We start from the raw sequence: 13,682 nt of genomic DNA on the forward strand, positions 1-13,682 counted from the left end.
ATAAATACCAGCACGGTCAACGTCTAATTTTTTTCCGAAAATCGTTTTCAGAAGAAATCACGCCTCCAGTGCCTCATCTACGCAAGAAAGCTACGTCCCACAGAAGGGCTGCAGGGGCTGCAGAGGGAAGCCCTGAAAGCAGAAGCCCCGAGTGGCCTGGCAGAGGTGCCAGGGCTTCTCCTACATATATGAATAAGCCAGTCAGTAAGCGGAATGCATTTCAGTGGAATTTCCCTAAAACTTGCCTACGTTTAAAACAAAGATTATGGGGAGGGAAAATATTTCATCTCCTTAATTAAAACATAAAACATCAGGGAGAAAAAAAAAAAAAAAGAAGAAGAAGAGAACAGTGAGTTGGCCATTCCTAGAGGCATTACAAGCCCCAGCAAATGTCCACAGCTAGCTCTTCCAGGACATGCTGTTCTTTCTGAGACTGCAAGATCCTTAGGAGGCATGACCATGTTTAGGACTTTTCCATAAACGCATTATGCACTCGTTGTACTGTTCGGATTGGGAGCTATTATCCTTTTTTTCTAAAGCAAAATTGTTGCCGACACGCTGCCCGTATCCCACCTAATGTCCCCCCTCGCCAAGGCACGGCGACCTGGCGGCAGCTGGCGCGGCGCACACGGTTCTCCGTGGGCACAAGGCGACCACACAGTGGGAGGAGAGAGTGAAGGGAAATGTTCATTTTCCACGGCCGAGAGCTGCTTCCTTTCCGGCTGCATCCATTCGACTATCTCGCTATCGGCACTTCCAGAGCACTCCCTGCTTGGCAGCATTCTCCTGTATGAGCTTTTTTTTCCAAAACCCTCCTTTCCAGACTCGTATATTTTAAGGACAAAAGAGATTCATTGAGTTTGACTTACAGGCCTAGAGCCTCACCCAAGCAACTCAAGCTGCACTGCCTTCTGCAGAGAGCTGTCTTGGTCTGCAGAGCCTGAGTGAGGGCTGCAGGCTGCGAAGGGCTCAGCCTCTGGCACTCTCCCGGACAGACCAAGGTCCGTGCTCGGTGTCTCGCTGTTCCCCCGATGTCTGACCACTCTGTAGCAGTCGCTCTGAAGATCCCTTTTCAAGATGTCCTCCGCACGGACAGGCCGACCCCATGATGCTCACCTGGCCACGTCGCCAGCGATCCTTCCACCAACATCTATCTCAGCTGCAAGGGTTACTGCCAGTCCTTTGATATTTTCCTTCAGATCGTTAACGGAGATTGCAATGAATCAGAGAGGCCCTGGGGGGAGCCCCAAGGAAGCACTTCTGAAGGATGATGATTCCCTATTAAAATTAGTTCAGCGTTCTCAGTCATCTATCAGTTAATGGGTTTTTAATCCGTTTACACGGATTAAAACAGACAATGCTGACTTGGTATGTTGTTCGCTTTATTTTTAATCAGCATTGTATGGAGATAAGGCGTACAGAAGGCAGAATACCATGGTGATAGTTACTTTTATCAACCAAACTTGTGGTCTTTTTAAAAATTGATACTGGGATTGCTTGACAAGACTTACTATCTGCAAAACTGCGTGACTTGACATCAATTGCGGTCTTTGGTGAAATCACAGGCTATTATCCAGTCCTAATGACTTAAGCATATTTAAAAGTGTCTCATTACAGCCTTCTTCTTACTGATGGAGTAGGAAGTATTTCACTTTCACTGTAATATTTGGCTGCATTATCCTGGTACTTTCTAAATAAGGAACAGAAATATTTATTTAATGTCTGGCTTTTTCTGTACCATGTTACAATTTTCTCCTAGCTCTTACTACAAGTCGTATACTTTTACTGGTAGCTTTAACAAGGTTTATCAGTCATCTGCCCATGCTAGCATCCAATATATACTCAAAGCTCTCCAAAATCTCAATTTGTCCATTTGTTGTATTTTTTAACCTTTTAATTTTATTCCCACTTCCTGACCGCAGCCACCTTATAAACCCCTTACGCCTTCCAGGATGATGGTGTGGCCAGCAGTTCTCTTTTTAAGCTGGAAAGCAAAAGTAAAATAGCTGTAACCCACCCCCAATTATTACTTGCATTTTTATAGCATGTTTTTACTCGCCGTTGTTTTTCACTCTGGGAAGCTCACAAAACCCCCATCCAGCCACCAGCTTGCCCCCTGTGGATGGAAGCTAGAAGTCGGAGCAAGCCATCGGGACTGCCAGAGGGCACCTGGTTAAGGAAACAACCTGTACAGGATGCCCCACAGAAGGCGTCCTCCTGCGTGGCATTGCAATCGTGCAGAGGATAAGCAGCCCTGCTGCTGGAGCTCTGGAGCCCCACAGTTGCACCAGGACACGTGGGGGTCTCCCAGCAGCACTCCCTCCATCCCTGCTGGCCCCGCTTCCTGGCCTAAACCCACTGCCCACGATCCCCAAATCTTCCAAATCTCTTCAATCGCCTTCCCAGCCTCCCAGGGGCACAGGACTTGGTACAGCCATTATCAAAGTTGTACAAAACCACGACTTGTTCTGTTACAAGTCCGCAGTTACAGTGAGCTGCTGAACCACCCTACTCAACAGCAGCTGCTACAGCCACCCCATGGACTCCTAACCCCCTTCCTTCCACTTCTTTCCATCCACATTCATGGAGGGGGCTGTCACAGCCCATCCCCTCCTGCCATCCTGAGCTGCTTGTAACCCTGGCATCCAGCAAGCCTTTTGCCTGACATTCTCCCTCTTCCGAGTGCCAGCTTTTCACAGGTTGGGAAGCAGATGTTGCTTATTTGAAGCTAAAATCCCACTTAAACCAAGCCTTCCCACAGCTCTGCTGCCACCCGCAAGCGCTCTAAGCTAATCCCTGTCCTTCTCTCTGCCAAGAGCAGGGATTCCGGGGGCAGGTGGCTCCAAGCCTCTGACAGCAAAGGCTGGGCAGAGAGCATTACAAGCCTGGCAGTGCATTCATTGTGCAGCTCTGCCACAAAACCTGCCTGCTTTCTGAGCCCAGCAGGACGAGGCAGAGCCGTGGGGACAGCTGCCTGCACAGTCCCTGCTCTCTCCCTCCTTCAGCTGGGGGCATTGCAGCACTGCATGCACAGCTCCCCGAGGACGAGCATGGCTTGTATCTGGGAGTAGGGCCCTGCCAGGACGCAGCTGATGCCACACAGCTCTCATTGCATTTCACCCGACGCCTTTTGTCCCCTCGAACAAAGCCTCCCACAGATAACAGCCTCCAGCTGCATCCAGACCTGCTGGGCGAGGAGGCTGCTGCAGGGCTCGGCGGAGCTGCCAACAGCAAAGGTTCGGAGTGGAAAGAAAGAGGGATATTGGATGTATTCAGAAACCTCCTTGGGGGCAAGGAAACATAAAGCCCTTCCTTTGCTTCAGCAGAGCCAGGCTCCAGGCCTCCCTTTCTCCTCCCCGTGCTGCAAACTGCAGTGACACCTCGTGGCGAAGCCAACCGGCTCAGGGCCAAGCCACCTCCAGCAGCAGGAGGCACGGTGGTCAGGACCCTCTACTCACCTGGAAATGTGGCCAGGACCCTCTACTCACCTGGAAAGGTTTCAGGAACGTTTCCTCCATGGCCAGCCGTCCGTACTCGGTGAAAAGCTGGAGAGAAAAAGCAAGGAACAGCAGGACTTTTAGCTCCCCAGCCTACACGCAGGGCATACAGCTGTGGCCACACAGGCACAAGCAGCAAGGCACAGTTGGTGATTTGGGGCAAAAAACACTATTTGCAGAGCTGGAACCGAGACTGGCTGGCTGTGTGGTTTTGGTTCCCATTTAGAGGCAGATGGAGCTGTTAGGGACAATCACCATGCTAAGCCCTTACATGAAAGATCTCGCCTAGAGTTTCTGGCTGCCAAATCTGTGAAAAACGGCTCGAATCAGCTGCTTGCCGTTGCTTTCATACCAACCAGAAACTTCACGTGCCAGAGGGGACTGCTGGAGCCCAGCTCTCTTTAAACACTCCAGGAAGAAGCGGAAATGAATTCAGAAATAAGTACTTTCCCTGCAAACCCCCACTGTGCAGACTGTAAGATCAGCCTACAAGCAAGATTTGAAGGCTCTCCAGTCCCTCTGGACTGCAATTTCTAAGCGAAGGCACCAATAATGTATTTCACAGATGCCTAAAAATGGGTCAACATATTAAGCAATAATGGCCTAAAATTCAAACTGAAAGATCAGATTTGCACTGGATAAGTTCAACATTTAAAAGGTATTATTGTTAAACAATATTTACTGACTGAAACAGTACAGAACTCTTCTGATTTTTCCAGGCGGACTTCTGCTTTCCTTTCCTTTTCCTTAAGCTACTGAAAAAAAACTAACCAGTCAAACAGCCACCCAAACAAAAAAGTGTAAGTAGAGGTGATACCAGGAGATGGGCAGGACAAGAGTGCCACAGAAAAAAAAAAAAAGGAAAAAAAAAATAACAACCTTAGCTGCTTGTCTCCAACAAGCAGGGTTGTAATTATCCTTATGGGTCATCTGTATTGAGCCAGTACCAGATGTCAATATCCAAGTTTATAAACCAGTACCCAACTTATTTGGGTTTCTCAATCAAAAGGTCCTATCATGTGGTGTGAACAGCGTAAATTCTACCTTCAGTTTCCCACTCACTTAAGTCAAAGGAGCACTTTTACTGCCCCCGCTCAAGGCACGCTCCAAATATGTCGCACAAGTAACAGAGCCTCCATTTTAAACACAAGACCCTGCTGCTTCCCTACGGGGCCTGACTCTGCTCCTGGCGAGTGTCCCACTGACTGTCCTGCCAAACGGCCCAGGCCCCAAGCAGGTGTGCTACAAGAGCACAGGCAATACAGGTTTCAGTCCCAAGCGACTGTTCCTCCACGCCCCTGAGCCAAAGTGAAAGCTGGGAAACTCAGAGACCCTCCTGTGGCTCCAAACACACCTTTCAAGCACAATGCAGCTTGTAAGTGAGGAGCAGAATGCAGGCCCCCCAGTGACACGGAGCAGCAGGACAAGGGTACTTACCTGCAGGTGCTGCAGATCATCCTCCTGCACGTTCTGGGACAAGTTATAGACCTGCATGTGAAAACAGAAACTTCAGAGCACTCAGAATGGCCTGTCCCTTAGGCCAGTGCATAGTTTGGTGTGGTTAAAGCTCATGACATGACCACAGGAACACAGCCACAGGCCCAGGTGGCCTCTGAAGCTGTTACAAGACAGGCCCCAAGCACAGCTGTACTACTGGGTAGACACAGACAGACAAACAGGCGTAGCAAAACACGCCAGCATGGGAGCAGCAAGGGCTGTCGTGCCCCAGCCAGGAAGGCTGTCAGGTCCAAATGATGCTTCTCCTCCTTCATTTATGTGTTGAACTCTGTATCAAGACCCAGCTTCCATCCTGTTAATGCTGCACTCCGGGAGCAAAGAGCAGAAGGCAAGAGGGGAAGCCCAAACAGACCTTGCAGTAACCACCTGCTGTGTGGCTGCCCCCAGCCCAGAGGTTTGTCCAGCAGCACCGAGACAAAAGCACACTCAGCTTGCCACACCAAGGTCGCTTCCTCTCTGGTAGCTGGGTGTAAAGGGGTGCATCTGCTGCTGGCCCTGCTCTTGGGGTGAGATGAAGAAATGAGACTGTTCCCTGGGATGGTGGAGTCACCCCTGCACTCAGTGCAGCCACCATGATGGCCTTCATCTCTCCCACCAAAGGTCCCAGCTGCCCGCTGCATTAGGCTGGTGCCAAGCTGCTGGTTTTTAGCCACCACCTTTAAGGAACTGTTTCCTGGAGACACCCCCATTCTTACCTGTATCGAGCTGATCATTGTGCTAAGGGCAAACACGGTGGCCGAATCCCGCAGGGTGGACTGGCTGTCAAAGGTCCCCTGCGTGTCCATCAGCAGCACTGCAACCTGACAGGCAGAAAGCTCCAGGTCAGCTTGGATGCACCCGTTCCGCATCTGCACCCAAGCGAAAACACTCTCAAATGCCAACAGGGTGGGTGGGTAAATGCCAGCTGTGTTGTCGTGTGGGGAATCTCACTGCACATGCCTCAGACTTGCAGACGGTGGAGGACAAAGGAAAAGAAATAAACTCCGAGGAGTCCGGAGTTGGAGAGACACCCAGAGAGTATATCAGGGACACAGGGGAACACCAAGACGTCATATTGCTCAATGCATTGAATTATGCTAAATTCAGGATATGGTATGCTAAATTAGGGATATGGTATCAAGACCTCACCTCACACAAGTATTTGAGACACCCTTGGCAAGGCAGGGGAGTCTTACAAAAGCTGGAGCAGCAAGATGAGCTGACCGGCAACACAGGGCTAAAAAAACATGCAGCAGAAAAGCAAATACCTTTTTACCATCAGGCTTGTCCACCAGGAAAACCTCGCTCCATATCTGAATGCCAGTCGTCTCCCGCTCAGACCCTCCCCTCCAGGAGAAACCAGTCAGAGGCTCGTTGTAATCTCCAACCCAGTCCACAGCTTCCTGCAGGTGGGAACAGAAGAAGCGCTGAAGTTCTCATCCCACTTTGGTTTTACACCTTTCCTCTGTGCTGCCTCACCCAGCACTGGAGAGAGGCAGCCCCCCCAAGAGAGGTTTCCCACAGGGCAGTAAATGTGAGCATCTCTGCTCCAAAGCCAGGAAAAGCAGAGTCTCACTGGAGGCCCACTAGTGCATGGTGTTGTGGAAGTACCTGCTCTATTTTATTTTGTGAGGCCTCATGTTAAAGAGAGGCTTGAGCATCTCTAGAGCACCGAGCCAGTGTCCTGCCCAGCTCATCCCCGGGCAGCACACGGGAGCAATGAGCAGCAGCACCGTACCTGCGGGAAGAGCCCCCTGCAGCTGCAGCCGTACCTTGTTGTACATGTACCGCAGCATGAAGTCCATCAGGAACGACTTTCCTTTCCTAAAAGCTCCAGCAACGGACACAGCCACGACCTCTTTATCTCTGACAGCCTCTGAGAGCAGGATGCGGTTGAGCGCGGCTTCGTCCAGTTCAAAGGAATGGTCATCTTTGACGATGAGGACTTGCACCGGTCCTGCCTTCCTCACAGACTCCTCCTCCTCCGAGCTCCACTCGTACGTCTTCTCTGCAAAACTACCTGCACAAACAGTGAGACAAGAGCTGTTTGGTTCCTTCTGCAATGCACAGAGTCACAGGGGGCAGGGCTGGACAGGGCCCTAAGAGGTCAGTTAGCCCAAATACCACCCCAAGACGGCATAACTCAGAGCAGATGTCTGTCCCACATTCCCCAGACATTTTGGTGGAGCCACCCAGCTGTCAGCATGCCCACCCCTCCCAGCAGCCAGGGAGCTTGCTGGGATCCTCCTGGACAAATATTCCTGTTAGTTTTTTTTTCCTACAAGAGCTGACACGAAGAACAGATTGTTCTCTTCTTACCTGCAACATCTTACGTACACAAAGACTGTCCTAGCATCTCCATTAGCCTCAACAAATGCCAGACCACCTTCCTTAGCCTTTTCTCTGCTAGGCAGGAGAACTCCAAGCCCCTGACGATCATCCCTTGCTGACTACACTGTTGTCCTGGTTTTGACTGGAATTTTCCTCCCAGTGTCTGGCGTGGTGCTGTGTTTGGGATTCAGGATGAGAATAACGTTGGTAGCACACCGATGGTTCAGCTGTTGCAGAGCAGTGCTTACACTAGGTCAGGGACTTGGGGCTTCTCGTGCTGCCCTGCCAGCGAGGAGCTGGGGGTGCACAGGGAGCTGGGAGGGGACAGAACCGGGACAGCTGACCCCAACTGGCCAGGGGGACGTCCCCATGCCACGTGGCATCATGCAGAACCATAAAACGGGGGGACTTGGCTTAGGGGCTGCCACTGCTCGGGGTCTGGCTGGGCATCGGGTGGTGGGTGGTGGGTTATGGTGCTGTGAATCACTTGTTTTGTGTGTTCTCTTATTATTACTATTATTATTATCATCCCTTCCTTTTCTGTCTTATTAAGCTGTCCCACGAGTTTTGCCTTTTTTTTCCCCAATTCTCTCCCCCACAACAACAAGGGGGCAGCCCGTGTGGCGCTGAGCTGGGTTACGCCACCGCTGCCTGAGCACCCGGCTGCTCTCGGTGCTCTCCTCCAGACACTGCCCACCAGGCCCTTCCCGGAGGCTCCTCAGACATGGGTGCAGCACTCGAGCTGAGGCACGCAAGCACCTCACAGATCCATCACGGACTGCCTGCATGCGTCCTATGTGGCCGCCGTTTCTGTAGCAACGGCTCAGCGCAGGGGCCTGCTCCATCTGCAGGCCGCACTGACGCTCTCAGCGCAACCCGCTGCTCCTGTAACCTGCCCGACCGACCGCTTCCCCCAGCCTTAGGACGGCACACGTGGGTGCCCAGCACCCAGTTACTGCCATCCTGCACCCAGACACTGCCATCCCCGCTCGGTTCCCCGGGACGAGGGTGCTGCTGATGGCAGCTCCTCGGTTTGGGCCTTGTTCACCGACAGCCGCCCGGCGGTTCAGCAAGCGCAGGCCAGCTCCTGTAATTTTCCTTTCATTGTCCCCCGACTTCCCAGCACAGGAAAGGAAAGCCGAAGGTGATTAATCACGCTGCTCAGCTCACCTACGGCCACGTAAAATCTCCTCGCCAGCGGGGAAGGGAGCGTGCGGTGGAAAGTTTCCCCTCATTTCTGCAAAAAGTCCCCAGGTCACTGGCTCAGGCTGCAAGTTTCCGAGCACAGGAGCCTGAAGTCTCTGTTTCAGACCCTGACCTCAGGGGCCCAGTTTTCAGCCAGTCCCAGCTGTTTCAAAGCACAGGGACGATGCGTGCACATGCTAAAAGACGAACTATAAATACCACAAGGAATGGGGTTTGCCCGTTCCAGGCCTCTTTATAAAGAAGCCTCCAGCAGCAACTTCTTCTTTTAAATAACAACGGCGCTTTTGTACGCGGTTCTGATTTCCTATGATCCTGAAATATCAGGATCATTAAGCCTTGTTGCTAGGGGATATCTGGTGCTTCTCAGACATATACTGCAAGCTTTCTTTGCTCACAGTTGAAAGACAAAGATCTTTTCTTCCCGATGCCTGGACTTTCCTTAGCAAAACAAAAGTCCCGAATGCTCTGAAAAGCTAGATTCTCCACCAGACTCCAGCAGCACCAAACTCCCTTCGAACACCAGCCCCTGGCCCACGCCGCTGCTGAGAGGTCTCCAGGAAAAAGACCTTCCTATTTCCAATGCCCAGAACCAGGCAGACATCACCGAGCCACCTGAAAAATGAAGGCCCCGAGCGCGCTCAGTCCTCTTGCTGCACACACCAAACACCACCTCCAGCATTAAGATCTCCCCAGCACGTAAGCATGGACAGGTGCCAAACGGCCACAGGCTTGTGTGCTCATTTTAAGGACTGCCATGCTGCAAGTGCCATATAAAGCCTACGATCGGAAATACCTCTCTCCCGTGGTGTTTCCCAACACCCCGCTACGCTAACCGAGTCCAATTTCTTTTTTCTTTTTACAGCTGCATAAAAAGGACAGCGGAGAGATCCTTGTAGGATGTGACTCATGGCGGAGGCAGGAAAAAATCCGTAAATGGAATTAAATCTAAACATTTCTGACTGTAGCCATCAGCAGAGGCAAAGCCATCGGCGTGCAGGTGGCAGAGCTGTACCACCTCCCCAGACCCACCTCGGGGCCACACAGCCGGGCACCCAGATGGGCACAAAAGCTGCTGCCCCAGGGCCTTACGCAGAGGCAAGGCAGCGAGGACATCCCCAGCTCGGCCCTGGCCTTGCTGCACATCCGAGCATGCTGATGAGAGCCCGGGGAGAGCCTCGCTCATCCCTCCCGTCCTGCTAGCAGAAGGGACGCTTGGTGCCGAAATTCCCCCTGCTGCTGCTGGATGAGGCCTCCTGGGTCGTCCTCTCCCTCTGATTCAACTGCCAGAAAGAGCGGAGACCAGCGCTCTGTTCCAGGGGTTAGTGGAAATCTCCACAGAAGAGTTTTTACTGATTCCCACCAGTCTCATGCGAGAATTAGACCACTGGGTGATGTCAGGAGCAGACTAGCCGAGCATTTCCACAGTGCTGCAGCAGCTCCTCGCATGCAGAATGGGGTGGAAAAGGGATCTAGCGAGTGGTCGTCCCCACTGCCATCGCCAACAGTAACCAGCTCAAAGAGGTTGTGCTGCCCCTTCAAAACACCAGAAACCATGAGGAGCACCTTGTTATTCTTCACCAGGTGTTGACAGCTTTGGGGAGAGTGTCTCCGGACAGAGGCAGCCGTCCAAAGCGGCCGTGGTCTGCTAGAGGACATCTCTGCCTCTGTCACCTGAGCTGGCCGTTTGCACAACACGGGGGCAAAACACAGAGTATTATGAACAGGACATGCTGATTTTCCAGTTCATTAGAGACATCGGGAGAAAAGGCACTATATTAAACAGGTCTCTGAGCTGATTTCAGCCTTATTATCTCTGTTTCTGTCATGTAGGCCGTCTGCAAACAAAACTCTATCTTTCATATTTATTTCCATGTGATGAAACTTCCGTGTCCTGGTTATTAGATTATCTGCTGTACTGGAGAGCCAGAGATTTTTTTACAAGCTGGCGGCACATTACTGGAAATCAATTATTTTAATTGTTCTTTCCAGCATAAATTAGTTATCTGCTTTGAAGGAAGTTGTACCTGGCAATGGCAAAACATCATCTGGCCAAAAGGGAAAGGAAGGAGGCCTAAGCTTTCCTAAACACGCTCTTTTTTTTTAACTCGTTTTCCAACTCGACTCCTCCTTTCTGTCGGCTCTCTCTCGGCGCCTTGCAATTACGTCAATTCTCAAGCTGCTCATTCAGAAATTGCCAGGATACAGTTCCTTTTTCCCATTTCATAACAGCTCGTTTCCATGACTCTGAAGCGGGGTGGAATCCACGTCTCTTTTCCATATGGTGATTTGCAGTGGAAAGGTGGAGGAGACTGGAATTTGCATTCGTGCTTATTGTGTTGTCAGACAGCAGCAAGAAAATGGCCCTGCTCCTGCAGGCAGTTCCTTAACACAGGAATGCTCACTCTGTGAGGATCCACGGGAAAAAATAAAGCACTTTGCAATTGCTGTAGGAATTCTTTTTGGTTAAAATTAAATAAAGTTCAATAAACTAAAACAGCATACTTCACATTTTGCCCATGTAAGGTCAGACATTTAATGTATTTAATGTATGATTTAATGTATTTAAGCTCCCATAGAAGAACAGATTAGATAAATTACATGTCACTGATCACGCAGCATACTTTGGTGAGTACTTAAGCCCGTTCTTCCTTAGCTATGGACGAACAGGTCACAGAAATGCTGACCGCTTTCCAGAGACCCGTTAATAAAGTCATCTTTTTTCCTAAATCAGTTTGCGCAATAAATACATTTCATTCCAGAGACTAACCCACAACCCAGGGCATCATCTGTGCAAACACGGGCTGCCTAACCGACCTCGAGAAAGCCGACTTGCCAGCCCTGCTCTTGTGCTCCTGGGGCGCCCGGGAACCTTATCTACGTATGCACAGCCTGTGAGATGCCAGGGCTGCAGCCTGGGTCCTGATTCCCCTGCTGAAATACACAGACACAATGCGGAGCTGCTATTCTGAGGGTCTTTGAACCCAGTTTCTTCACTGCATGAAAAAAACAGAAATGACCAAGGAGACAAAATAGAGGCTGAATGTTTCAACTTGTTGTTCTTCCTCTGGAATGAAACATCCCTGTACTGGCTGGGTTAGGTTGCTTATCAGCAGCCCTCTCGGGATTAATTCGATCAGCAGCGATAGCTGTGTGGATCCCTTCTGAAGCTGTTTCCACCCCAGCTGTTTGCCTTACAAACGTATCACAGTGCCACTAACATTACCACGAGCCGAGCGCTGAGCAGACCGCGGCCAGGCAGGATCCCTTTGCACAGAGGGCTTCAGCTGCCAGGAGGCTTATCAGCCCTGTGCAAACAGCTCCGGCAGAGAAAGACATCTCTCTCCGAGCTACGGTATCCCTTGCACTTATCCCATTCTGCGCTGCCATGCCACAGGTCCTACTCTCTCCGCTGATGCTGAAATAAGTCCACTGCCTGCCAACCAGCCAAAGATCACGAGCAAAGGTCGGAGGAAGCTGGAAAAGGCAGCGCCGCTTTGAGCACATGCCAGAGACCCTCTCCTTCCCTCCGAGAGAGGCTTGTGCAGAACTCTCTATTTTATCACGCCAATAAGGAAAAATGAGAAGTAAACTGACACAAAGCACATACTGGACAGCCAAGGCAGAGGAGATGTTGCAGAGCAATAACCTGTATCGATCCTGCGCAACGGCAGGGTAGGGGAAGAAAAACACTCCTCACTGAGCGCAGAAGGGCACAGCTTCATCCCGACGTGCTGAAACTGCCCGGGCAGCTATGAGCGAGCAAATTCCCTGGGCGCGGGGCTGCCATAAGGTGTCTAGACAGCGCTGCCCCTGGGAGATGGTGGCTTCGAGAGGACAAAGCGGGGCCGCCCGGCTGGGCAGAGCCCTCCCTTCCATCCATCAGCTCTGCCAGCTTGCCGCTCTCAGTTCCCAGCAGGTGCCGAGCCAGCAGGTCGGAAAGCCTCCAGGGCTGGGTTTAAAAATACACAGATGTTCACCTCCCCTTCCTACGCTACTCATACATGTCCAGGGCACGGCTGCCCCCATGGCCCCTAAGACCCTGTAAGACCCCCAGGCAGCCAGAGGACAGCGGCACAGCACGCCTGGGGCCCCGGCCTCGCCCCCAGGGCTGGTGCTTTCCCCATGTCCACGCAGGAATTGTGTCCCTGACGGGGCGTACAGAGGCGGTCACTGCTCTGTCTTGAACCCAGGCGCAAGGCAGGCTCTGGCTTCCTGTGGAAACGCCGGGTAAGCGACACAGCCCTCAGAGATGGGCAGATGGCAGCGCTCTCAGCGAGCATCACCAACCAGGCGATGCAAAAAACCGGCCCCGTCCCTGGTCAACAGCACGTGGCAGGTAAAAAGCCCCACTCGGTAGCAGCCTGTGCTCACTTCGCGATCCCAGCCTATCCCTTCGGAAGCCGGGCGCACGGTGGCGTTACCTCCGCTCGGGGCCATCAGCACCCTGCCGTGCCCCCAGCGAGCTTCTCCGCGCCCAGGGTGCTCGCAGGAGGGAGCTGCCGGGCAAGATGCCGAGTGCACCTTCTTGCCACCGGCCCTGAGTCATCCAGCTGGCAGCGCAGCAGCCTCGACTGCAGCACGAGCAGCTCGGCTCCTTTTTGCTCTGGCAGGCGGAATGAGGAGATGAGTGAGCGCGCTGATAATGCCAGTGGTTTAGGAACTCCCCGCATGGAAGGCTGCTGGGAGAAGCAAGGGCTCGGCTGATTACTGGCCACCAAACCGTCTGTTACAAACGGGGGCAGCTCAAATGCCAAAATACGAAGTGAAACCAACACCTATTACCTCTCTCATTAAATTTCAGTGCCTTAGCCAGCCCTGAGACAACAGCAATGCCTATCGTGGCGGAATTCCCAGGGCTGAGTCTGTAATTAGCATGCTTCAGAGACGGGCACACCAACTACCTCGGGAAGAAAGCAGATCAAACAGATTCCCTTCTAGAGGTCGTTCAGGAAGTTTGAGGTCACGCCAGACAGCCCTGTGGTTATGTCCACGCCAGTCTACGTGCCAGGACTGGCTGACTCAAAGCCCAGGTGGGCAACTCTCAGAGGGAACCTTATCCCATCTCTGTCAAAACACTATCGTAAGGGAACACTACAGAAAGGCCATCGTTTATTTCTGAGACAGAAATTCCGGGACCGTTCGCTCACCCAC

The 13,682-nt window shown here is 51.9% G+C and overlaps 1 protein-coding gene across 4 annotated transcripts in view; it reads right to left on the bottom strand.

Moving 5' to 3' along the window:
* The window catches only part of ATL1 (atlastin GTPase 1), a 31,124-nt gene that overhangs the window by 11,720 nt on the left and 5,722 nt on the right, over positions 1–13,682 (bottom strand). For all 4 annotated transcript variants that reach the window (XM_080592696.1, XM_080592693.1, XM_080592695.1 and 1 more), the window contains exons 2-6: positions 6,767–7,014; positions 6,263–6,397; positions 5,711–5,815; positions 4,935–4,985; positions 3,489–3,545 (exon numbers count right to left, since the gene is read on the bottom strand). In XM_080592696.1, the coding sequence (XP_080448822.1) occupies positions 3,489–3,545; positions 4,935–4,985; positions 5,711–5,815; positions 6,263–6,397; positions 6,767–6,799 (381 nt within the window). In that variant the 5' untranslated portion in view covers positions 6,800–7,014. The remainder of the gene's footprint in view (positions 1–3,488; positions 3,546–4,934; positions 4,986–5,710; positions 5,816–6,262; positions 6,398–6,766; positions 7,015–13,682) is intronic.

This window comes from Anser brachyrhynchus (assembly GCF_964034855.1).
Source record: "Anser brachyrhynchus genome assembly, chromosome: 5".
Lineage (NCBI taxonomy): Eukaryota > Metazoa > Chordata > Aves > Anseriformes > Anatidae > Anser > Anser brachyrhynchus.